The sequence below is a fragment of the Loxodonta africana genome, chromosome 6, assembly GCF_030014295.1.
Source record: "Loxodonta africana isolate mLoxAfr1 chromosome 6, mLoxAfr1.hap2, whole genome shotgun sequence".
Taxonomy (NCBI): domain Eukaryota; kingdom Metazoa; phylum Chordata; class Mammalia; order Proboscidea; family Elephantidae; genus Loxodonta; species Loxodonta africana.
Window position 1 is genome coordinate 84,788,389 of NC_087347.1, and position 27,490 is coordinate 84,815,878.

Genomic DNA, 27,490 nt, shown 5'->3' on the forward strand with positions numbered 1-27,490 from the left:
CAAAAAATAGTATCTGTTGGTGTTGTTTTTGTTAGGTGCCGTAGAGTCGCTTCTGACTCATAACAGCCCTCTGTACAACAAAACGATACACTGCCTAGTCATGAGCCGTCCTCACAATTGTTATGCTTGAGCCTGTTGTTGCAGCCACTGTGTCAATCCATCTTGTTGAGGGTCTTCCTCTTTTTCGATGACCTTCTACTTTACCAAGCATGATGTCCTTCTCCAAGGACTGACCACTCCTGATAACACGTCCAAGGTATGTGAAAGGAAGCCTCACCATCCTTGTTTCTAAGAAGCATACTTCTTCCTAGACAGATTTGGTCATTCTTTTGGCAGTGCATGGTATATTCAATATTTCCCCCCAACAACATAATTGAAAGGCTTCACTTCTTCGCTCTTCCTTATTCATTGCCCAACTTTCCCATGCATATGAGACAATTGAAAACACCATGGCTTTGGTCAGGCATACCTTAGTTTTAAGGTGACATCTTTGCTTTTTAACACTTTAAAGAGTTCTTTTGCAGCAGATTTGCCCAATGCAGTGGTCGTTTGATTTCTTGACTTCTGCTTCCATGGGTGTTGATTGTGGATCAAAGTAAAATGAAACCCTTGACGACTTCAATCTTTTCTTTGTTTATCATGATGTTGTGTAATTGACCAGTTGTGAGTATTTTTGTTTTCTTTATGTTGAGGTGTAATTCATACTGAAGGCTGTGGTCCTTAATCTGTATCAGTAAGTACTTCAAATCCTCTTTACTTTGAGCAAGTAAAGTTGTGTCATCTGCATATCAAAGGTTGTTAATGAGTCTTCCTCCAATCCTGATGCCCCGTTCTTCTCCATATAGTCCAGCCTCTCAGATTATTTGCTCAGCATACAGAACGAATAAATATGGTGAAAGGATACAGCCCTGAAGCACACCTTTCCTGACTTTAAACCACACAGTATTCCCTTATTTGTTTGAATGACTGCCTCTTGATCTGTGTACAGGTTCCTCATGAGCACAATTGAGTGTTCTGGAATTTCCATTCTTCATAATGTTATCCATAATTTGTTATGATTCACACAGTCGAATGCATTTGTCAATAAAACACAGGTAAACGTCTTTCTGGTATTCTCTGCTTTCAGCTAGGATCCATCTGACATCAGCAATGATATCCTTCGTTCCATGTCCTCTTCTGAATCTGTCTTGAACGTACTGCCGTAATCACTTTTGAATTATCTTCAGCAAAATTTTACTTCTATATGATATTAATGATATTGTTCAATAATTTCTGCATTCAGTTGGATCACCTTTCTTTGGAATAGGCATAAATATGTTTCTCTTCCAGCTAGTTGGCCAGGCAGCTAGCTTCCAAATTACCTGGCATAAATTAGTGAGCACTTCCAGTGCTCCACTGGTTTGTGAAAACATCTCAATTGGTAATCTGTCAATTCCTGGATGCTTGTTTTTCGCCAGTGCAGTGCAGCTTGGAGTTCTTCCTTCAGTACCATCAGTTCCTGATTATATGATACCTGCTGAAATGGTTGAACATCCACCAATTCTTTTTGGTACAGTGACTTTATGTATTCTTTCCATCTTCTTTTGATGCTTCCTGCATCTTTTAATATTTTGCCCGTAGAATCCTTCAATATTTCAATTCAAGGCTAGAATTTTTTTCTTTGGTTCTTTCAGCTTGAGAAATGCCAAGTGTGCTCTTCCCTTTTGGTTTTCTAACTCCAGGTCTTTGCACATGTCATTATAATACTTGACTTTGTCTTCTTGAGCCACCATTTGAAACCTTCTATTCAGCTCTTTTATTTCATCATTTCTTCCTTTTGCTTTAGCTACTCCACATTTAAGAGCAAGTTTCAGAGTCTCTTCTGACATCAATTTTGGTCTTTTCTTTCTTTCCTGTCTTTTTAATGACCTTTTGCTTTCTTCATATATTATGTCCTTGATGTCAGATATACTCAAGGTGGTACTTTGATACTTGTGGACTTGTTCTAATTTTCTTCAGCCTCAACTTGAACTTGCTTATGAGCAATCAATGGTCTCCTCTGCAGCCAGCCCCTGGCCTTGTTCTGACTGATGATATTGAGCTTTTCCATCATATTTTTACATAGATGTAGAGGATTTGATTCCTGTGTATTCTGTTCAGTGAATTCCATGTGTATGGTTGCCATTTATGGGGTTGAAAAAAGGTATTTTCAATGAAGAAATCATTGGTCTTGCAAAATTCTATCATGCAATCTCCAGAACCATTTCTATTACCAAGGCTGTATTTTCCAACACTGATCCATCTTCTGTTCCTAACTTTTGCATTCCAATCACTAGTTATTATCAATACTTCCTGATTTGTTCAATTTCAGACTACAGAAATTGGTAAAAACCTTAATTCTTTCATCTTTGGCCTCAGTGATTGGTTCGTAGATTTGAATAATAGTCATATTAACTGGTCTTCCTTGTAAGTGTATGGCTATTATCCTGTCACTGGCAGTGTTGTATTTCAGGGTCGATCCTAAAATATTCTTTTTGATGATGAATGCAACACCATTCCTCTACAAGTTGTCATTCCTGGCATAGTAGATCATACGGTTGCCCAAATCAAAATGGGCTATACCAGTCCATGTTAGCTCACTAATGCCTAGGATATCGATGTTTATGCATTCCATTTCATTTTTGAAGATTTCCAATTTTTCTAGATTCATACTTTGTACAATCCACAATTCAATTATTAATGGATGCTTGCAGCTGTTTCTTCTAATTTTGAGTCATGGCACATCAGCAAATGAAGGCCCTAAAAGCTTGATTCCATCCACATCATTGAGGCTGACTCTACTTTGAGGAGGCAGCTCTTCCTCAATCCTCAATCATAGTTTGAGTGCCTTGCAACCTGAAGGGCTCATCTTCCAGCACAATATCAGACAATGTTTCACTGCTATTTATAAGGTGTTAATAAAAATTCATAATAAATATTCATAAGAATACTATTTCTACATAGAACATGATTTGTGTTAAGAAAAAATAATACCTAATACTATGGTGGCAAAGTGGTTAAGAGCTCAGTTCGAATCCATCAGCTGCTCCTTGGAAACCCTATGAGGCAGTTCCACTCTGTCTTATAGGGTCACTATGAGTTGGAATCAACTCAACCGCCACAACAACAACACTATTTAAAGGAGTCCTCATGGCACAATGGTTAAGCACTAGGCTGCTAACCAAACTTTGGGAGTTAGAACCCACCCAGAAGCTCCAGGGGAGAAAAGACATGGTGATCTGCTCCTGTAAAGATTTGTTGTTGTTGTTGTTGTTGTTAGGTGCCATGGAGTCAGTTTCGACTCGTAGCAACAACAGAACAAAACACTGCCAGGTCCTGTCTCGTTCACACAATTATTGCTATGTTTGAGCCCATTGTTGCAGCCACTGTGTCAATCCATCTTGTTGAGGGTCTTTCTCTTTGTTGCTGATCCTCCACCTTACCAAGCATGATCCTGCTCCAGGAAGTGGTCTTTCTGGATAACATGTCCAAAGTACATAAAGATGAAGTCTCTCCATCCTCACTTCTAAGGATCATTCTGGCTGTACTTCTGCCAAGGCAGATTTATTCATTCTTCTGGAAGTCCAGTATTCTTTGACATCACCATAATTCAAATGCATCACAGCCTAGGAAACCCTATGAGACAGTTCTACTCTGTCCTATAGTGTCACTATGAGTCAGAATCAACTTGACAACACACAGCAATAGCAACGATACTACTTCATTTCTATGAAATAGTTCAGTTTAACTAGAAAATAGTGGAAATGGAACAGTCCATCAAAATCTAGGGGTACCTGCAGACTTAATTAAAATGCATTTTAGCTGCCCAATTTCACGTTATTCCTAAACCTGAGCGGTTTCCATTGTTAACCCACAAATAGAATATCATTTCAACTTTCATTTTATATAATAGGATATGAAGCTTTAGATTATCTATCATAGAATAGAAAAATGTTGTTCCAATGGGGCTGCATCAAAGAAACTGTTCACGTAGCCTGGGTTTCAGGAAGGAGCTGGCTGATAGTGTAGTTGAAATGGACACAGAAATAATTTTTTTTTTTTTACAACTTGGAAAATTTTGAGAATAGCTAATGTTTTCTTTTCTTTCATGATTCTGCTTTTACCTGGAACTTTTGCTAAAGAAGTTAGACTCTAGATTATATGAAGTAATTTGCTCCATTGTACTACTGAACTAAATGGCAGTAGTTGCTCATTCACCACAATTTCTGAATACTTGGCCTCAACATGTTATAAGTATAATCCAACTAAACAATGTATGTGAACTAGTGAATCTTGTACCTAGGCATCCAAAATCAAGCCATTTGTGAGGAAACTAAGACCTAGTGTTTGGGACAAAACATTCGACCATGTGTAAGGATTTAAAAATCAGCAGAGAACCCCCAACACCTCTCAAGCCAAAGACACAAAATAGTTTAATAATTTGTGAATGTAAATTCATTACAAATATGCACGTTAGATTCGAATATTTATTTCTTAGATTGGAGACATGTGAATTAGTGGTCAATTCAGCTTACATTTGATTCTGGTGGGAAAGACCATGAAAGTGTTTAAAAGGGTGAGAAGCACTTTGGGGAAGATGAGAAACATGAGCTGATTCAAATCCCACTGATGCACAAGTCAGGAACTTCTCAAAGGTTTACTTAGGAGCAGCAAACCAATGTAAATTCACTAAGCAGGTATGAGAATTATTTAGAAAAGTGAAGCTTTTTTTTTTTATTTACTACCATAAAAATGACAATTATTATTTTGTAAGGAATAAAATGTTAGATTCAAAAAGACACGCACATATGAGAGAACACTGATCAAATTTTTTAGAGGGCTTTGGATGAGCTGTGGTGGAACAGTAGTTAAGCACTCGGCTGCTAACCAGAAGTTTGGCAGTTTGAACTGCCACCATTCCATGGGAGAAAGATGTGGCAGTACATTTCCATAAAGATTACACCCTTGGAAACCCCACAGGGCAGCTCTACTCACCCTATAGGGTCACTATGACTCAGAATGAGTTTTGGTTTTGGAGGATGGGAAAAATTAAGACAAAACAGCAAGGAAGAGATGACAAGAAGGAAGTTAAGAAGTTTAAGGAGGGCTGGGTTAATGACAGAGTCCCCAGGTGGTGCAAAAGGTTAATACACTTGAGTGCCAACCTAAAGGTTGGAGGTTAGAGTTTTTTCAGAGGTGTCTTGGAAAAAAGACCTAATGACTTTATTTCCAGAGGTAAAGAGGGCACTGTTAACCCATGGTGTGATGTGGCAAAAGAGATACACAAAATATTACTACCAATGGATCAAATATGTGTGAAGGACAAGGCTCTGGGTAATCATGTATTTGATATCTTTCAAAATTTTTGTCAAATTGACAAGAAAAATGAAGCTGGCTGGATGGTCCTACTTTCTTCCACTAGTCAAAGTGAAGAAAAAGGATGAGCTCAGAGCTTCAGAGTTCAGTTCACGCTCTGCATAAAGGACCTGAAAGTTACTATTGGTGCCCTGAGAGAAAATTTTCTTTCTTGTAGTAACAGAGTTGATATTGCTGAAAACCAAACCCAGAGTTTTATCCTATGGATGGCTGAATTGCAATGCCAATTGAATACCCAACCTCCAAAGGTGTCTGAAGTTAAAGTGAGGGCATGAATTAGGAAGATATGGAATCCTGAAAATTGTGACAGGCATATATGAGCAGATATAGATTAAACCTGGAACACTGAGCCCCTAAATTCTATTGAATTACTCATGGTGGTAGAACCAGACCTTCCACCCCCATCTGAAGAGATTAACCCAGCTTTGTATACTAGATCACTTTTACCAGTAAAATCAGACCTTCCACCCTCCCCCCCCCCCCCGCCCCTTCTGATTAGATTAACCCAGGTGCCTTTTAGGAGTCCTTGCTTGAGGCATTGCTTGAGGCATTGCCTGAGACATTGCTTGAGGCAGCCAGAGTGTTACCTGAGGCAGATGCCTTGCAAGACATTGCTGAATGTCCCCAGGACCCACAACCACCACCCATTTTTGCTTCTAGTCCTGACCCATCCAGAGGTATGCTACAGCTACACTCCAAAAGAAATGCCTGATTTTTCTAATGTATACAAACAGTAATTTAGGGAATACGTGTTGGAATGGCTACTAAGGATGTGGGATAATGGTTCAAGGAACATAAAGTTGGGTCAGCCTGAGTTTATTGATATGGGTCCACCAACCAGAGATTCTTCATTCAGTATTTTAGCTCAAGGGGTTAGAAAGGATTTAATGACTTAATTGGAAGGTTGGCTGAAATGTAGACTAACAGGTGGCCTACCCTAATGAAGTTGAAATGCCAGAACTGCCTTGGTATACTATAAAAAAAAAAAGTATCCTAAGTCTGAAGGAAATTGAAATGTTAGAATGGATTTATCATGTTGGGCCCACTGTCCCACCCAGGAAGTGTCCAGAGGACACACCTTTCACCACAACTATAAGGAATAAATTTGTGAAGGGAGCCCCAGCATCCTTGAAGATTGCTGTGATTGCTCTTCTATGTAAATCAGATTTTACAGTGGAAACTCCTCTTACTGAATTGGGGAACAACTACAATGAGGGTGATTGGATCCCCAGGGTAGCAGGGTCAAAGTGGCAGCACTTAATCACCAAAGATAAGGTGGATGTTGTCCATTGAAAACCCTATGGAATATAATTCTATTCTGTCACACATGGGACACCACAAGTTGGAATTGACTCAACAGTAATCAGTGTCAATGACACTGGAGAGAAAAAGACTGGTGTGGGAAGAGCTGATCAGAATATTTACAACGAACTAAATCAGTGATAGAGAAATCTAAGTGACGCTCAGTAATCAATGCTGCCTATGATGGTTGAGATTGGAAAGATCTGTGGTCTTCCCAGCAATGATGAAATGATCAAGCCAGTGTGAAACCTTAAAGAAAATAAAGAATCTGCTTTTGCTAGATTTAACTTTAACTGACAGAAAATTAATTCTTTAATAAGAGTTTCACATGAAGCTGATTTTTAAATCTTAATCTATTTTAACCCTGGGCTGCTTTCTATCTTCTCATATTTTAAATTATGATATTAAAAAAAGAAGAAAAATCTGGTTAATTTATATGCCATATGGGAATATTAAAAAAAAAAAAATAGTTGGAAGACACCCTGGAGTGGTCTTAAATCAGTTAGTTTGGCCTTCTATGAATAAACAAGTAAGCACAACCAGACAGGGTAGATGAGGACCCATCTTAACCATTTCTATAGAAAATGATATACATTCCGGAGTTTTGTTGGTTAGTTATTAACAGGAACCAGATGGAGAATTATACTGTCTCCCCAGGACATTAAAGGAAACAAGTTCTGGAATTTGTCTCTTTGACTTTTTCCTGCTAAAATATGTTCCAACGCAACCTTCAGGGCTGAAATTATCCTGATATTTTAGTATAAAACAGCCAGTACACACTACTGGCTTTAATGTAATTAGGTGGAACCTACCTTAATTACTGTATTTAAGCCCTGTATTCTTCTCAATATACTACACAACCAAACTGCCTGGAATTTCAGCTCAGGCTGCTAACCAAAATGTCGGCAGTTCAAATCTACTACTGGCTCCTTGGAAACCCCATGGGGCAATTCTCTGTCCTACAGGGCCTCTGTAAATCGGAATTGACTTGACAGTACACAACAACATATGCATTCAACTCATGCTGAGATTTAGCCTGCCAGGATTCACTATAAAGAGGATTCCAATTTTGACCTTTGCAATATGTGAGCATCTGCCACAGATGATGGAGCCTGAAAATTATAAACGATAAGTTGTTTTGTGGTGATATTTTAGCATTGGGACAACTTTTCCCTAGCTTTTTTCACCTCTCTAAAGAGAGAGTGCACCAGATTTTTGGAATGTAAATGACTGTTGAGCATGTATAAATGAATTTGTAAGTTATGCTACACTTTTTTTCTAAACATTAGTACAAGGTTACTATTGCAGATATTCTTTTTATTTTGAAATAAATTATTAATTTCATTAAGATAATCTGATGTCCCTGGTATTAAAAATAAATAAATAAATAATGCCTCCTCTAAGTAGCTACGTTTTCAATAGGAAAAAGAGCAAGAACAACTTTTCTGGTGGTTTTATGTAAAATTCTATGTTAAAGTTATTCAAAGAACATCACTATAAAAAGTAGTTATACGTAGCTCAGTAGTGTAATATGCACATTCACACATTTATTTTCTACAATGTTCCTCTGATAGATTTTAGAAAAGAAAACAGTACAAACGACCCTGAAGATTCTGAAGATACTATAAGACATTATCAGAGTTCCAAGAAACACTTTGAAGAGAAAAAAAGCAGATCATCATCTTTCATCTCCTCCATTGATGATGAACAAAAGCCGCTCTTCTCAGGAATAGCAGATTCTCCTCTGGGAACAGGGAAAGCAACTGGACTCGATTTTGAAGAAACAGTGCCCACCTCAGAAAGAATCCACATAGATAAAAGAAGTCACTCTTACAAAGGTAATCGAGTTTCTAATGAATCAGTTTGTCTCTCCTCAGTGCTAATCATAAAAAGGTGACTTTTAACAAATGGAGAACTGTACTGATACATGGCAATCTCATCTTTGGCAATTTCATGGAATATATGCAGAGTCCAGACTTCAGATCATCAACAAAGTGTTTATACGATCCTAGAACGAGCAGTAATTTCTAATCAATGATAGCATGAGAGGTTTTTATGGCCATTCATACTTAATGTAATGCCATGTTTAAAAAAAAAAAAATGTGGCAATGTCCATTGTAGTGATTTCAATGGGGGACAGGATCAGTGAGTATTTTAAGAGAGCTAATTTTTTTTTTTTTTTAACCAGTGGATTCTCACATGTGGATTCTCACATGTATATTCTGTACCCACTTCTCACCTCCAACCCTGTAGTTTTATAGCATGAAAGGCCAGGGCAGTAACACCACAATAAATGCCAGAAAGAATTTCCATTTATTTGGAATTATGAGAAAGAGGGGAGAGATAATGTATGGGCCAACCCATTCAAATAAAATTTGTTTAACATCCATAACAAAAGAAATATCCAAATGTATGGGTTTTCCTGTAGAAAATATTTATGAGTGATAACAATTGATTAATGCATGCAGACGTGATACTAAACCAAAACAAAACCAAACCCACTGCCCTTGAACAGATTCTGACTCATAGTGACCCTACAGGACAGAGTAGAACTGTCCCATAGAGTTTCCAAGGAGCGCCTGGAGGATTCGAACTGCCGACTTCTTGGTTAGCAGCCATAGCACTTAACTACTAAGCCTCCAAGGTTTCCACAAGGTGATACTAAAAGATGGTAAATTCATGAAAACTTGAAGAAGTATTACATGAAAGAGCAATTAACACAGCATAACTGGAGCCAGATCGATAGATCTAGCCAGATTTGCTATTGTTTCCAAGAACAGGTTTGGGTCAGACTGCTTGTGTTCCAACCCCAATTCTGTCACTTGCTCCCCTTATGACTTTGTGTAAATTACTTTACCAGTCACACTAAGACTGTTTACATATCTTTAAAATAGGAATAATAATATTATCTAACCAATTAGTTATTTGTGATAATTAAATAAGATAACAGATGTAAATTACTTTTTCTGAAATATGTTCTTTATGTTATTCTCTATCTCTATATTATTTAAAATACCCCTGGATATATAAAATATCTAGAGATTAAGAAGGCATAGTGAAACATCAAAAGAATATAACAAAAAATTAAAATAGGATGTTGTTGGCCTGGCAGGATAGCAAAATGTATGGCACAGAGGCAGTAAATATTCTCTCTCATCATCGCCATTTTGTGAAGGGACCATATTTGATAATAAAGGCTTTCTTAAATCTGGGATTTTATATTTTTCCAGAGTTACTTCTCCTATCATATCAAATCAGCTTTTACCATGACCCTGGGTTGTAGAAAGCTGAGAGAATATATGCAAATGTTCTCTGGACAATCTAAAATCTTGATGAAGTGAATGAAAATAGTACCTCATTTATCACAATGCAAGAATGGAATATTAGATGTGATTACCAGATGTCCCATTTTAGTTATTTATTAAAATGAGTATCTGGAAAGTGCTAAGAATAGAAACAGGTTGTATCTGGATGTCAGGAGTTCTGAAGAGATTTCTGACATCTTTGCTATCTCCTAAGTCAGCATAATGTGGACCCAATAATAAAGTGCTTTTATTGCTTTTTCTTCTTGAGTTTTAGTTTCTCAGGTTACAAATCATAAAAGATGTATGTTTGGAATTTTATTCTACTTTTTAATGACTTTGACTGACAGTGAAATCCCATACCCTTCATCTTATATTTTTCTTTGCCACTTCTTCCAATTGTTTTTAACTAGCCATTCCATATGCACAATCCAATATTATAATAACAATATTCTAACAAATAATTTTATTATCTACAAATTTTTAGTTTTCAAAAATTCATAATGTAATCCCTAGTGAAATAATTAACTTGAAAGTGCATAGCTAAGTATACATGTCAATTGAATAAAAATAATTGATGTAATACAGCTTCAACCAGCGTTACGCCCAGTTAACCTAGTTAATTAACATGACTAACCAATGAAGAATTTTAGGACTTTATTAACTGCAAATTTTATACGCTGGTAGTTTTCAAGGTGAAGCACTGTGAAATGTAAGGTATAGCTATAACTACTCCAGTTGGAACTACTAAATCCCCACATATTTTAGTTTCACCATCGATAGGAAATTTCACTGACTCACATTCCTAGTACTTGCTATGCTGAATCCAGCAGAAGAGCACATTTTAAGCAAAACTAAAAAGAAAACAGAAAAGTTAAATGGACTCTGACTCTACTTAGATTGAGGTCAAAAGTTCATCTAGAAAACCTGTGTACACAGAGCAAAGTGAAAGTTTACTTTCTGCTCATCCATTTCCAAAAATGTGTCTTGCAACTATAGCAACATTTTCCAAGGCAACCAAGAGCAGATTCTCTGAGCTATATTTAGAAAGTGTCTACAAAGATATTCATTTGATTAAGACCACTAGCCAGAAATTCGCCTTTGAACTCCTCATTTTTTAAATTGCTGGTAAAACAAGCCAATCACATTTCTTCAGATTTCAATAGGAGTAAATCATAATCGAGGATGCCTCCATCTAGCAGTTTACATTTCATTCATTTCTGCAAAAAGAGGATAATCAATTTTTCTTCTTGGGCACTGAAGAAAAAATATAACCTATAATTTATCATATGTGATTCACTGTTGTCACTTAAAAATCAATTTTTATGTATGACTAGGGAGATGAGAAAGCAGTTAAGCATTGAAGATGAGAGAGCAGTAAAGGTGGAAATTTTGTAAGCTTTCTTCGCACAAAAATTTTTAGTGTAATCTTTAACGTCCATCCTGTCAGTTCTTGTTTTCTTTCCTAAAGCTTCCCGCATCAAATGGCCAGCATGAGGCTAGATGCGACAAGCATCAGCATGGCCAAACCACTCATAGGTGTGTTCTCAATGTTTTGTTTGGCATTGCTGCTCCAAAGTTGAAAACTTAGTTTACTGCCAGATTGAAATATTTATTATTCTTAAATAGGTTCACGTGTTCATAAAAAACAAATCATACTTCCAGTGAAAATCTGCTGATAAATTACTTAAACCTCCAGCAACGTCATTTTTCTTCCTTTTCTATGATCACTTTCATTTTGACATGTTTGGTAAAATATCAAAAGAAACAATATACTATCACTTTATAAAACACTAGTATCCCATAGGCTAAGGAAGCTTTGATCACAAAGGACCTTTCTAGAATTCATGGTAGCTCCCTGAGGTCTTTTAGCCATTACAATAGAAGAAGGAACTCTGACCTTATGTTTTTCTAATTACGTCCCTGGATATGCTAATTTCTTTGTTACAGCCTCCCCCTACCAAGGCAGAAATTGTAGGCACTGCACTATGAGTCTGAATCCACTGGACAGCAACAGGTTTGTTTTGTTTGTTTGCACTGGAGAAATTTCTGTAAATTCAATGATAAAAAGGTAGTGAGAGAAAAACCACAAAGAAAAGATACAGAAATTTTGTCTGCTACTTGGAGAAACGGAATGCTTTTGCTACCTGTCTGTACTTCTGGAGAAACTGGAAACAAGAGACTTCAAGAAATTCTACCATCCTCTTCTTTACTTCTAGAATCGCAACAAAAATGAAGGGAAAAGGAGGATGTTATATTTGCCTGGAACTATTGATAACTTGAAAATATAGAATGTCAGAGAAACAGTAAATTAAAAGAAGTTCATAAAATGAATCTCTGTATGAAAAATAACCAAATCATTGCTAGATGGAATTCTTCAAGTACAGGGCCTATGCCTTCTTCATCTTTAGTTTCTCTACATTCAGCAGAGTGCCTGGCACATAACAGACACTCAGAACATTTCAGGAGTGGACTTATATATAAATATAAAAAAAATATATATATAGTAACATAAAAATATAAGGTATATTTAAAGTATAAAACCCAAACCAAACTCATTGCCTCAAGTCAGTTTCGACTCAGCGACCCTATAGGACAGAGTAGAACTAACCTATAGGGTTTCCAAGGAGCAGCTGGTGAATTGGAACTGCCCACCTTTTGGCTAACAGCTGAGCTCTTGTACAACCAAAACCAAACCAAACCTGTTGCCATCAAGTCAATTCCGACTCATAAATATAGAAGTGAGGATGGCAAGACTTTGTCTCACCTATTTTGGACATGATATCAGGATGGACCAGTCCCTGGAGAAGGACATCATGCTTGTTAAAGTAGAGGGTCAGGGAAAAATAAGAAGACCCTCAACGAGATGTATTGACGCAGTGGCCGCAACACTGGGCTCAAACATAACAATGATAGTGAGAATGGTGCCGGACCAAGCACTATTTTATTCTTTTGTACACAGAGTCGCTGTGAGTCAGAAGCAACTTGATGGCACTTAACAACAACAATATAAAAAGTATTCCAAACAAAAGAGCCACGAGAAAAAAATATTAGAAAACAATGTGAATGTATCAAAGGACTGTACAGAAGGGGCTACAAAGAAACATTAAGACATAAAACAGTGGTTTGGGGACTAGAGAACTTTTTAGAACATTCCCATCTTTAATGGTTTATGACTTCACAGCTATACTTAGAGTTGTGCTGGCTGAAGGGAATCCCCCTGAAGACAGCACTTTCCTGATGGCTCTTTTGGCACTGGATCTGAGTCATGAAATATGCAAATTCCTTTGTGGGAAAGAGTCCTAAAATCTTAAACCTTACATGAAGCACAACCAAAATGGTTTTGCACTTTAATATTTTCTCCTAAATATAAAAGTACAAAGTCATTGCTCTCTAATCAGAGTTTTGGGTTTGACATCCATGTCTCTTCTGAGCACAGAAGACAAAATCAAATCAAGACTCATGACCTGCCATATGTTTTTATTCGCATGGAAACGGCTCTGGGAGGGAAGGCAGGCAGGTTGTAGTGGGACTCTGCTACCAACGGGTTGTCACCCCTGAACATGCCCTTGAATCCCTCTGGTTGTCAGTCTCTCAGGTTGTATTCCAAGATCCCTTCTAGCTTGTATTGTGGATACCTACGTGTTACTGATGCCAGGGGGCATCCAAAAAAGTTGATGTCAGTCTTACTATTTTCCACAGATATCACTGACATACGAAGTTGGGAACGAGAAAATGCCCGGACTCAGCCCCATGAGTCTAGTCCCTCAGCACTGCAGCAAGCCGCCTGGGGGATATCCGAAACCGAAAGTGACCTCACATACGGGGAAGTAGAGCAAAGACTAGATTTGCTTCAGGAACAACTTAACAGGTATAAGCAAGAACAGGGCAAAAGGATAATATAACACAAGCAGTAGCCGGGTCTAACATCTGTTATTGTTGTTGTTCTTAGTTGCTGTAGAGTGAGCTCCACTCATGGTACCCCAGGTACAACAGAACGAAATGTTGCCCAGTCCTGAGCCATCTTCATGTCTGTTGATAGGCTCAAATCCATTGCTGTGGCTGCTGTATATATATATATATTTTAATTATTATTACTATTATTTGGTGAAAATATACACAACGAAACACACACAATTCAACAATTTCTACATGTACAGTTCAGTGGCATGGCTTACATTCTTCAAGTTGTGTAACCTCTCTCACTATCTTTTTCCAAATTACTCTACCACCATTAAGGTAAACTCACTGCCCCTTAAGCTTCTCGTCTGACCTTCAGTCTTGCCGTTGTCAATTCCATCACATATAAATATTTAAAAGAACACAGTTCTTAAGGCAGATATTCCATACTAATTAAGCTATTGTTTGGTTTAAAAATGACTTCAGGGGACAGTTTTAGTTTAAGGCTTAAAGTTTAAACGATTATCCCAGTGCAACAGTTTCAGGGGGTCATCCAGCTTCAATGGCTCCAGAAAGTTTGGATTCCATGAGAACTTGAAATTGTGTTCCAAATTTTTCCCACTTTTCATCAGGATTCTTCTGTAGAGTCTTTGATCAAAACGTTCAGTACTAGTAGCCAGACACCACCCAGTTCTTCTGGGCTTACAGCAAAGGAGGCAGTTGTTCACAGACACAATTAGACACACACTCCAGTTCCTCCACCAACTGCCAATTCTCCTTCCTCTGCTGCTCCAGGCAAATAGAGACCAATTGCTGTACCTTGGATTTCTGCTGGCAAGCTTTCCCAAGGAACAAGGAGGTATAACAGAAACATTAAAAACAGTATTAGGCCCATTGACTGGGATGTCACATGAAACCACGACCCTAAGCCTCCAAATAAAAAAAAAATAAATCCCGTGAAGTGTTTGGCAGTACATAAGCAGCCTCAGCAGCAACCCTTTTTGTTGTTGTTGTAAAAATATATAGTGAAACCTGTGAGAGCCGGAACTTGACAGGACTGCCTTATTTTTCTGGATCTCGCAAGTTTTCTGTCTTTAACAGGGTACAGTCTTAAGACTTTTCGATCACTCGTTTTAGTGGAAACATCCGAGTTTTCCCTCTCTGACAGGTTTCTGCCTTACACAGGCTCCAGCTTTCACAGGTTTTACTGTATATAACACATTTGCCAATTCAACCTTTTTCAGGTGTACAACTTATTGATGTCAGTTGTGCAACCGTTACCCTTAATCGATACCAAATTTCCCGTCACCATAAATAGAAACTCACTGCTTCCCAAACAATGGCTTCCCTTCTCCCCCTCCCTCCTGGCTGGCCCTGGCCACTGTATATTTTTTAGTGCCTTCCAAAGTAGAGGGCTTATAGAGGGCTCAATGTTTTGTTTTGATCTATAAGGTTTTCATTGACTAATTTTTATAAGTAGGTCATCAGGCCTTTCTTCCTACTGTGTCTTAGTCTGGAAGCTTTGCTGAAACCTGTCCATGACAGGTAACTCTACTGGTATTTGAAATACCAGTAGCATAGCTTGCAGCCTCATTGTAACACACAAGCCACAATACTACAACACACTGACAGAGGGTAGGCTTGAGCATTACTCTCTGTAAATAGCAAATTACTCCTGCCATAATCCCATGTGTTTTGTATATATGTACTTATTTAAAATAAAACTAGAAATTGACCATTATAATTATTAATCTGTTGCAAAGAGTATTTACTTAGAACATCCCATACTTCTGGCAGCGTAAATCCGATTTTTTCTATACTTGCTATAAAATTACGATATTATCAGCACCTGCAAATTAAAAATTTCTTTTTTTTCTTCAAAATAATGTTTTGGTAGTTCCTGGTAACTTAATAATATTCTATGACATTTCTAAAATATCAACAAAATGATTTAAACATTTAGTAATTCAGTCAACTTGTGCAAAAAAAAAAAAAAAAGTGATTGAACTGAAAATCCCATGAAGTTGAATCCTGTATCCTCTGATTATGTTCTCCATTTCCCTTTCATCTTTAATCTAGGCTCTTTAAAAATGAGGAGTGAATTTTGATTTTATGGAGGCTGGAACCCCTTATCTCAAGTCTGTATGGATTCTTTAATATTAAACTGGTCAAAAAGATTTAAAAAACATATGAATGAGTATGATATAGCAGTTTTAGCTGTGTGTTATGTGGGAATTTACTTTGATCTAACAGTCGCTTCCAAGTACACCACAAAGCAAGGTATCCCAGTGGTCACAGACAGAAAGCTGCACAGACTAAATGAAAATGTTCAAATTGCAGAATGTACTAAATCAATTTAAAACACACAACGAGACCAGGGGGGAAAAATGAGGTATTTAAAGCACTTAAAGTAAGGGCAAGTGTTGTAGAAGGACCAGACTACCTGAATCCTGGTTTACACAATGTTCAGATATCAAACATCAGGCTTCTGTGCCAATGGTGTGGTAACAAGGGCCAGAGCTGAAGGTCGCACAAAGGGGTCCACAGTCAAAACAATCTCCTGTGCCAATGACACACACTTGCTCTATCACAGAGTTGCATTAGCCAAGTATACTTGACCACAGCTGTGGCTCGCCAGTTAGCCTAAAAAGCCACACACTGTATTTGCCTCTCATGGGTACAACATATGTTGACCCAAAATGAGACTGTAGGGTTGTTACCAATGGATGGCAAAATTTGGAGGGGAAAGTTGTTCACTTTCAGGAATCTTTGATGTATCCTGGCAACAATGATTAGTACCCATGACAGGGTAAAAAAGGAACCGCACAATCTCTATTTTAATCCTGAAGGAAGGTCCAAATCAGAAAATGTGTGTGAAGTCAGAGAATACACACAGATGAACGCCAATAATAGAAATGAAGTTCATCGTTAATCCCAAGGCTGAAAGTGTAAACTTGTAAGGGCATGTACATCTAGGACCATTTTGGTTTACATTTGTAGTAATATTATTATTATTTTATTAAACTAGCATAGTAGTAGTAGTATATGAAACTTTTCCACAGCTAACACACAAATCTCTTTTGACATGTTCCTGCAAATTTGTATATTATTTCTGAAGATGTTTTGAAATGCTAACACTAACACTTCACCTTTGATTTTTTCCTATTTATCTCTGTTGTTTCTACAAACATTTTATTACTTAATTCAGTTCAGCTGCTTTTGGATTTAAAATCCCAAATATTACATTTTTACTGTGCTACCATCTCCAACAAATCTTTCATCACTTTAACGCTAGAAGACAAAAATATGGAAAACACGTTTGAAGAGGGCAGCACAATTTAGACCTCTACTTTCCAGGGTGGGAATCCTGGAATACTTTCTAGAGCCAGGTCTACCCTGTTTAGCTTCAACATTGTTCAAATGTAGAACTGTGAATTTCTACACCATCTGTCTCATCCAAATACACATATTAAGTACACAGTGCAATAAAAACAAATATAAATGGTCTATCCTGAATCGGCTTTGCTGATGTTTTCTGCTTTAATGCCAGATTAAATTATATGTAGGGTTAAAGGCTTACATTTTAAAAAGCTCTTGTTCTTGTCAGGTGCCATCGAGTCGGTTCCGACTCATAGCAACCCTATGCACAACAGAATGAAACACTGCCCGGTCCTGAGCCATCCTCACAACCATTGTTATGCTTGAGCTTATTGTTGCAGCCACTGTGTCAATCCACCTGGTTGAGGGTCTTCCTCTTTTCCCCTGACCCTGTACTGTGTGAAGCATGATGGCCTTCTCTAGGGACTGATCCCTCCTGACAACATGTCCAAAGTATGTAAGATGCAGTCTCACCACCCTTGCTTCTAAGGAGCATTCTGGTTGTACTTCTTCTAAGACAGTTTTGTTCGTTCTTTTGCCAGTCCATGGTATATTCAATATCCTTCATCAACACCACAATTCAAAGGCGTCAATTCCTCTTTGTTCTTCCTTATTCATTGTCCAGCTTTCACATGCATATGACTTGATTAAAAATACCATAGCTTGGGTCAGGCACACCTTAGTCTTCAAGGTGACATCCTTGCTCTTCTACACTTTAAAGAGGTCCTTTGCAGGAGATTTACCCAATGCAATGCGTCTTTCTTGACTGCTGCTTCCATGGCTGTTGATTGTGGATCCAAGTAAAATGAAATCCTTGACAACTTTAATCTTTTCTCGGTTTATCATGATGTTGCTCATTGGTCCATCTGTGAGGATTTTTGTTTTCTTTATGCTGAGGTGCAATCCATACTGAAGGCTGTGGTCTTCGATCTTCATTAGTAAGTGCTTCAAATCCTCTTCACTTTCAGCAAGCAAGGTTGTGTCATCTACGTAACGCAAGCTGTTAATGAGTGTTCCAATACTGATGCCCTGTTCTTCTTCATATAGTCCAGCTTCTCGTATTAATTTGCTTAGCATACAGAGTGAATAGGTATGGTGAAAGAATACAACCCTGACACACACCTTTCCTGACTTTAAACCAATCAGTATCCCCTTGTTCTGTCCAAACAACCACCTCTTGGTGTATGTAAAGGTTCCTCATGAGCACAATTAAGTGTTCTGGAATTCTCATTCCCATTCTTATATACTTATATATCATGCCCACATTTATATACATATTTAGGTAAATCATTAAAGCTCATTCTGAAAACAATACATCTCAAACATTATTGTGCATATAGATCACACTGGGATCCTGTTAAAATGCAGACTCTTAAGTCAGCAGGTCTGAAGTTGGCAGAAAGTCCGCATTTCTAATAAGCTCCCAGGGATGCTGCTAGTCCAAGGACCACACTTTGAGGAAGGGAGGCCTAGAGAATGTAAAGGCTTTTAGTAATGACTTGTGCCCTAGCAGAACACCCAGGGCAATTCATCTGTATGCCTCTAGGATGGCATGAAACACTTGCTTCACCTTGTGTTGGTTATTTATGTGCTTCCTTCATCTTTTTTTCCTAGGCGTTCAGCTTCTTTCAGCTCCATGACATCAAATGCCATATTAATTCATCTTCATGCTCTCCTTTCACCTACCCACATTGCAGGTCTTTGAATAATTGAATGAAATACTTATTTTACACAGCTTTATTGCTATGTTGACCTCCCCAAACCCCTCAAAAAAAAAAAAATGTTATTATTGAACTGGGCTAAAAAAAAAAAAAAAATTTTTTTTTTTTATTCCCTTCTGCTTTAAAGACCAAACTGGATTTTCTTTTAAATTCTCTGTAATTCCTCCTGAGTAAAACCGATTTATTCTCAAGGGCTCAAGAGAAGCATCATTCTACTTAAACCCCACAGACTGTAGTTATAACACATGAAAATACAACTGCCTTACTAAAGCCCCCCTTTGCTGAACTACCCAAACATACTAATAAAACAAAACTGAGTTTTACTCAGAATCGTTGCAGGAAGGGAGAATGCCACCTTGACAGAATCTAAGCCACGTCTCAGAAAGAGAAATCTGAAGTAGGGTATTTATTGGACTTTGGGGTTTGACTCTTCAAGGCGGGACACTGACTGGAATTGGGCAAAGTTTGTGATGTCATAGTTCAGAACTGAGGGACACAATGAGATGAGGATCGTGAAGCAAGTCCTGATCAATAAAGTTGATTTGATTAAGCAAGTTTGTTCAGATAAGCAGGCTGTTGTTTCCTATGAATTGCTCTTCAGGAGCTTCCTGATGCAAATGGTGAAGTAAGTTATTGGCTTAGTCTTATTTTTCCCATCCAGAGTTATTCTGGAACAAACAACTAAGCCATGTTGAAAGAGGTGGCCTACAATTTATCTAAGTTGTGTTGAGGCAGGTGGTCTCAGTTCTCACCTTGCAGTGGCCTCTTCACCTGCCATGAGATGTTACTGTGTTAGTGAACCTGACTCATGGCAGCATGTTGCAATTACGGGGCGGGTGGATGCTAAAGCCTCACCTTCCAATAGATTTTCCCCTAATAGACACTGTCCAAATAGACAGTATCCATCATATAGAGATATTCTTTCTCAGTGACAAATGCAGACTGTTTGACAAAGGTTTTATAAGACTCTAAAAGGTCTGATGTTTGACTGTATTGGGTTCTGAATCCCACTTGTTGATGAAGTTTTTATTCTACCTCCCACCCCCAAATTCTTTTATACTCAGTACAAAAATATTGGGTAAGCCACTCCTCCGTTAATGATATCAGGGTAAATATATACAGAAATATTTATGATGAAGTCTGGATGTAAAGTTTTCTTTGGGGACTCAGAGGAGAGATAAATTAATTCTGAATGGGTCCAATAATGGAATGTTTCTGGATGTATTTAAAATTTGAGCTGGGCCTTGATGAATGAAAGGAAAAATTAATGCACAACAATAAAATAAAGGTTGGTGGATTAGTTGGTGCCATAAAAACATTGGATCAACCCTTTGGGTAACAAATAGATCAATAAACCAGTTGATAACTCAATTTTTCCCTTTTTATTGTGTTGTTTTGACATTTACAATGCACAATCATGTGTAATTTATAGTTAATGGTTCAGAATACTCTCAGATATATGGCTATATTTACCAAATATAGAAAACCTATAAGGATAAGATGCTATTGTGATGCTTAGAAGAAAGACTTAGAGTGTTAATTACATTTTTAAATCTAAAAAAAAAAAAAGTTATTTTCCCATATCTTTTTCAGGTCTATTCTGTTCTCTTTTAAGTCAAAGGCTAAGTTGTTTCCACATTGAATTCCAGTATGTACCAGGTACAAAATTGGGCAAAATTAGTGCTATGATTTTAACATTTTTAGTAAGATTTACATTTTCTTTGCATTTTTTGTTCAGAAGCAAAACAGCAAGCACTAATACGTGAAGAGTTAGAAGCATTTCCTGAGGAGGCATATGGTCCAAATTTTCTGTTCTTATACCCGCAGAATTCCCTCCATTTTTAGTGCTGTTAACACATGCAAAGGAGGGGAATCAGACCAATTGTATTTTGCTATTTTCCCTTGATTTTAATTTAAAATGAGAATAAAATTAACAGGCCAGTTGGCTACTTGTAAATTGTGGAGGGAAAATGATCAGACTGGTATTTTGTAAGCCAGATGGGTCATAGATGCAAAAGAACTTTTAAGTGTGGTTTGTTTCTTAAATACCAAAGGCCCTGAACTATAGATGGCAAGGGAATTTAGCATTTAGCAGCATTTAAAAAGCATACAATGAATGAGAGATACAATACCTGATGTGTATAGGAGAGAAACAAGGTAAAATAAAGCTAAATTTTTAAACACCTAAGAAATTATCCTGGAATGCTATGGCTCTGAAAGAAATGTGCCACAAAAACCTATTTTTTAAAGAATACGATTTTCCCAAGGACCGACCAAAGCCTAATAAAAAAGCAAAGACAATTAAGTGATTAAAAATAGATTCTCAGTGTGTTTTACATTTTGAAATCAATACAGTTTAGTAAAAATTTAGTCCATCCCATTCACTTGTTTTTCTGTTAGCATTTTATTAAATGAGCAGGAAGCCATGGTCTTTATCAGAATTATCAGTGAGACCTAGAAAGTATGCATCGGCCTGGAAAGAATCTCCGTGCTCCCTCTCCTGTCCTTCTTGTTTAAAGCAGGCCATAATTCTGTGTGTCGATAGTACTGAAATTTTCTCAAATGCTTTTGCAATCCTGGGCTATTTGAGGACTGTCTTTTCTAATTTCTATCTGTCCCCCAGACTTGAATCCCAAATGACTACTGACATCCAGACCATCTTACAGCTGCTGCAGAAACAAACCACTGTGGTCCCCCCAGCCTACAGTATGGTAACTGCAGGAGCCGAGCATCAGAGACCCGTCATCCACCTGATGAGAGCCAGTCATCCTGCAGCATCCATTAAAACGGATAGAAGTTTCGGTCCTTCCTCACAAGTGAGTACAGATTTTGTCCAACCAGTCCAACCAAGAGTGTCTCTCAAAGAGTAGTCCAAGGACCACCTGAATCAGAATCACCTGGCTGCTTGTGGAAAATAGATTTTCATCCCCCTCTGGTTGGGCTGTGGGAAACCCTGGTGGTGTAGTGGTTAAGGGCTATGGCTGCTAACCAAAGGGTCGGCAGTTCGAATCCGCCAGGTGCTCCCTGGAAACTCTATGGAGTAATTCTACTCTGTCCTATAGGGTCGCTATGAGTCAGAATTGACTCGACGGCACTGGGTTTGGTTTTTTTGGTTTGGTTCTGGCTGGGCAGTAGTTAACATGTCAGCTGCTAACCAAAAGGTCAGCAGTTCAAATCCTCCAGCTGCTCCTTGGGGCAGTTCTATTCTGTCTGGGTTTGCCCTATAATCTGCATTTTAAACAACCTCCTCACTGATTGTTATCCCCATTTAAAGCTTGAAAACAATGGACCCAGAAGAATGATTTAAAACACTAGCTTTTTTTTTTTAAGAAAAACTCTTTTCAAAAGTCAACCTACTTAAGTTTATATACAGTAGAGCTTAGAAAGCTAAGGATTTGTCCTGGGTCCAAAAGTGCTTCAAAGAAAAGTCTCTTAATTTGTTAGAGTGACAAAAGGCTGGGTAGGGTCTCACAATCCAAGAGGAAGAGAAATAACAGTTGTCTAGAGAAGACCTGAAGTTCAAATGCAATCAAACTAGTTATGGCCTCTCTGTCCCACCCATCACCAGAGTTCTCTAACCTTATTTCACCTGGTTGATGAACATGGTAAGAAGAGTTCCTTTATCATGCCTCTGAAGCCCTCTTAAGGGCCCTATGGAATTATATCAATGTAAGTCTAAATCCCTTGGAATTCTATCTTGGGAATTAGTTCCTTAAACATTATAGTAAAACTGGATCTAAGAACACAAATTGACAGAACAATCTTGTAAAATTTTTTAGATATTTGGAAATTTAGCTCAGTCTAGGAATTTAACTCTATTAATAGAAGGAAATAATGTGCCAGGAGGAAGATAATACAATCTTTCTAAAATATGAAAATAGAAAATAAGTTTTATGTCTGGGAAGCATGCAAAACCATATACTTCATTCTATACTTTCAGCTGATTTAGATAACTTTTTTTATTTGGCTTGGGTGATTTTACTTCTTTCTTTTTTCTTTTCTCCTCTGATCTCCCTAGTCACCAAGTAGGAGTCCTGGGTGATGGAAGCAGTTAATGTACTCGGCTGCTAACTGAAAGACTGGTGGTTCAAGTCCACCTAGAGATGCCTTGGAAGAAAGGCCTGACAATCTACTTCCTAAAAATCAGTCATTGAAAACACTGTGAAGCACAATTCTACACATGTGGGGTCACCATAAAGATTTAAAATGTATCTATAAAACTCCATGTGAAATCATGTAAAACAACAACAAACAGACTTTAACCTGGTTTCAGGGTAAAAGTGAAGTTCTTGGAATGGTTGTTGTTTAGCATCATCTAAGTTGATACGCTACTTCCAATTTCTTGACCCGTCTTTGGGAGAGCACTATTGGTTAATGCCGCTAATCAAACATAGATCAATGGTGAAAGAAAGCTCATTTAGATTTTATGAAAGTAATTTTAGATGACTGCCAAAGTGAATTCTAAATATGTGTTTTCCTTTCTTTCTATCAGTGTCCTGAATTTCTGGACCTTGAAAAATCTAAACTTAAATCCAAAGAATCCCTCTCAAGTGGGGTACATCTGAACACAGCTTCAGAAGACAACTTGACTTCGCTTTTAAAACAAGACAGTGATCTCTCTTTAGAGCTTCATCCGAAGCAAAGAAAAACTTACCTTCATCCAATTAGACATCCTTCTTTGCCTGAATCATCCCTAAGCACTGCAGGAATCTTGGGTCTTCATAGGCATGTTTCCGATCCTGGTCTTCCAGGGAAATAATCATTTTGTACTATTTACTCCAATACAATGTAAGTGCTTTTAATGGCTGTTTTCCTTTTTGTATTTAAATCCTCTCTACTTGACTCAGGGGCTTACAAGGTACCATTATATGCAAAAGTACTGTATATTTTCCTAAATTGAAGCTTGTAAGGTAAAATTGAGCAATTAGGATGTAAATATACATAAGAACTTTTTGTCCCGAAATGTTAAAACTGCCAGCATCTCAAGGCACCTTATTTTTTATTTTTATTTTTTAAACCATGTGCATGTTAGGAAACTCCAATTTCTCTTGCATGGAGACTCCTACTTACTGCTTTTACTAAACCAGTATTTTGTCATGAAAATGCCTTCCAAGCAGATAAGAAATTAAGGGATAAAACTGTTTATGGGTGCAATTCAGATGATCCTCAACTCATGCCAGACCAACTCTCAGATCGCTTTTGAGAATGAACACCCTTCTCTATCAAGATGTTTGCAGTTATTCACACTCACTCCACCATACAGGAAAAAAAAAAAAAAAAGCAAATTTCGCGTTATAAATCTCTGACAGCATAGGAAGCCCTCTCCAAGTACATGAATACAGGCCAGCATTAATGAGGACAAAAGGCCTTTCTGTTTAAAATTCTGTCACTAGCTGCATTCATAAAGAACTTAAAATATTTTCCACTGGCATATTTCTTTGAATGCTTAGAAACAAGTTTTTCTCATTTTGCTTTTTGGGGGTGGAAAAAAAGGGGAGCTCTTCTTAAGAACTGCTAAAATGTGGCTGACACAAAGTGACATCCACAGCATTCTTCCGATTCATATTTTAGGGCAATACTGAATTTGATCCAAATAGAGGAAGCACATTTTTTTTCCCCCCAAAGAGTGTGCAATTTCAGTAGAATTGAATGGTAAAACTAGCTTCCACTGAGTATATGTTTTCTGTGACTTTCTAACCCCAGCTATGGGAAAAACATCGTGTATTGACCTGCCTGGGAAGGAAATGCACTCTCACCAACACTTGCTAATTGACGATTAGATCACGATCTATTATATGTGGGTTGGCCTAAGTGCATATTGACCCCAGAATATAATAACATAACGTGGAATATATTTTTTAACTATTAAGAGTTTGGCATATGCCTCTCTCTGACAAAACCAGGATACAGGAAAAAAACGCAAGTTAAAGATTCTAATTAGTCCAATTCCAGTTAAAGGAATTTATTTTTCATCTAGCTTAAGCACAATTTTAAAATAATATGTACTGGTCCATTATATCCTTTCCTTCTAAACAAAAATGTTAAAATCAGTTCAAAGTTTCTTAGTCTTTACTACTTAAAATCACATATTTTTAAAGAAACATTTTATCTGTGCAAATTATTAAATGGGTTAATCTCTATCCCTCCAGGATAGAAATATAATCTTACTGATTTACCTTTTGACACTAATTTATTAGTTAGCTTCAAATATATGCAGTGTACTTAAATTTACAAAACTACTACACTATTTAAAATATTATTAAAGTGACCTTAAATTGCTCCCTATATTTTAAATGGTCACATAAATTGATAATCTGTGTGGTCGGCGATCTGTAAGTATGAGTATATTCTCATCCCTGCTTAATTTTTGAAAAACCAAAACATAAGGGATGAAGTACATACAACAAAATAACTAGTTGATTCAAAAAAAGTATAATAATAAGTAATCAGCTACACAAACCATTTGGTGTTATACAAATTTAAGAATTGCTTTTATTTCCTCATTTAGCGAACATTTAATGGGTGCCTAGCACTGTGTTAGAAACTAGATCTAGCAGGGGAGAGAGTCACACAAATGGCTAACTCTGATTCGGAGAGCTATTTAGGGATTTTATTTCCATATTGGATACATTTTTGCAGCTGCAACTAATTTCGTAAGGATTCAGACAGATTCAGATTGAATTCGCCAGAGACCATTCATTTATAGAGAGAGAGGATTTGGCAGGTGAGGAATTTAGATCTGATTGTTTGATTAGTAAAAGCTTCAGCTGCAACATTTGGTATGCCCTGCATAAAATCTGGCCTTCCACATAAAGCCTCTATTTATAGTTCTTTATGAAAAGTGACCATGAAGGAATGGAAGATGAGGAATGGTGTGCAAGCATCCAGCTTATTTAAATTTTAGCATAACACAAACCTTTTTTCTTCTTAATTTCTTGACAAAATAATTGCTTGATATTAAAAACTGAAGTCTTATAGAGTTGGGCAGGATTTGGAAGGTCCCTTCCTACCAGGTGTTAGCTTAAAAAGTGTCTGAGCAATGCGAAGCTGTGATTGTCATGTGCCATCGAGTCTATTCCCGCTCATAACTAAAAAAACCCCGAACATGTTGCTGTCGAGTCGATTCTGACTTATTGCGACCCTATAGAATACAGTAGGACTGCCCCATAGGGTTTCCAAGGAGCACCTGGTGGATTTGAATTGCCAATCTTTTGGTTAGCAGCCATAGCTCTTAACCACTGCACCGCCAGGGATCCGCACTCATGGTGACCCTGTATAACAGACTAGAACCTCCCCATAAAGTTTCACGGGCTGTAATCTTTATAGTAGAAGATGACCAGGTCTTTACGCTTGTGGAGCAGCTGATGGATTTAAACCAGTGACCTTCATTTAACAGCTGGATGCTTAATCATTATGCCACCAGGGCTTCTTAAAAATGTGGTTTAAAAAAAAACCATTGCCCATCTAGTTGAGTCAGGCATAAACATCAGAAGGCTCAATAGTTAAATTGGCTTCTAGATGGCCAAGCAATTATCTTAATGTACAAAATGCATCCTTTTGCCCCAGCCAGAGACCTAATACTTAAAAGCAGACAGTCACCTTCGCCATCAGGGTGTGGCAAAAACCATCTGGTCCCTCTCTCTTGAGGACCAGACCTAACTGCTGCAGCCAGTCATAACAGCAGTATAGCAACTGCTTTCCTTCTAGGTAATTAGAAGAATTAACACCTTTTGCCTTCCTCCTAAAAATAAACTGTTACCTGGCCTCCTGGCCTAAATTAAATGCCATCTAAAATCTAAATTTTCTTTGGATTAGATGTTTACCTGCTGTCCTTAATTGCTGGGTAGAGTGCTGAACCTTACACATCTCATTTTATCCCATAGGGGAGCCTTATACCTTAATTAGCTGATGAGAAAACTAGGAATAAAAAATGTTGAATGAATGGTCTTGCAGGGTTTGTAAATTAATAATCGCTCATTCACCAAACATGGGAAGGCAGGGGGCAGATTTAGGATAGTGTAATTTCTTAAACTCCTTATAATGAGTTGGTCATCAGAGCTGAACTTTCCAACTCTTCTAGTCGGGGGACATGAAAACTAAGTCAGGGCACAGTGGCATTTGGACTCGGGTTTAATATGTGTGTATAAATAAGGATTGCTACAAGGTATTTTGGGGGGTTGAGCTTTGGCAATAGTTCCAAAATACCTAACACTTATCCAAATGTCATTTTTAAATCCCCTCATCAGCATATCTAAAATATTATTATTATTAACTAACAACAGTATCTTTCCACCAGATACCTTTAATGGTTTCTTTAAAAAGGAATTCAGTTGATCTACAGTTATTAAGAATGAATTGCAACATTATTATGATTTAATATAGCAGTCTAGCCATGGTTAAAACCCAAAGTAGATTAATATGTTCAGGCAGACTTATTATAATTTAAATTTTTTATAAATTACAAAGAAATTCAAATGTTACTAGGTTTCTAAT

The 27,490-nt window shown here is 37.5% G+C and overlaps 1 protein-coding gene across 1 annotated transcript in view; it reads left to right on the plus strand.

Annotated features, from left to right (window-relative positions):
* KCNH7 (potassium voltage-gated channel subfamily H member 7) overlaps window positions 1-23,871 on the plus strand; it is a 561,862-nt gene extending 537,991 nt beyond the window's left edge. The window contains exons 13-16 of the mRNA XM_003405825.4: window positions 8,283-8,534; window positions 13,701-13,869; window positions 21,621-21,813; window positions 23,490-23,871. Coding sequence (XP_003405873.1) covers window positions 8,283-8,534; window positions 13,701-13,869; window positions 21,621-21,813; window positions 23,490-23,756 — 881 coding nt within the window. The 3' untranslated portion in view covers window positions 23,757-23,871. The remainder of the gene's footprint in view (window positions 1-8,282; window positions 8,535-13,700; window positions 13,870-21,620; window positions 21,814-23,489) is intronic.
* Window positions 23,872-27,490: the final 3,619 nt, after the last annotated feature.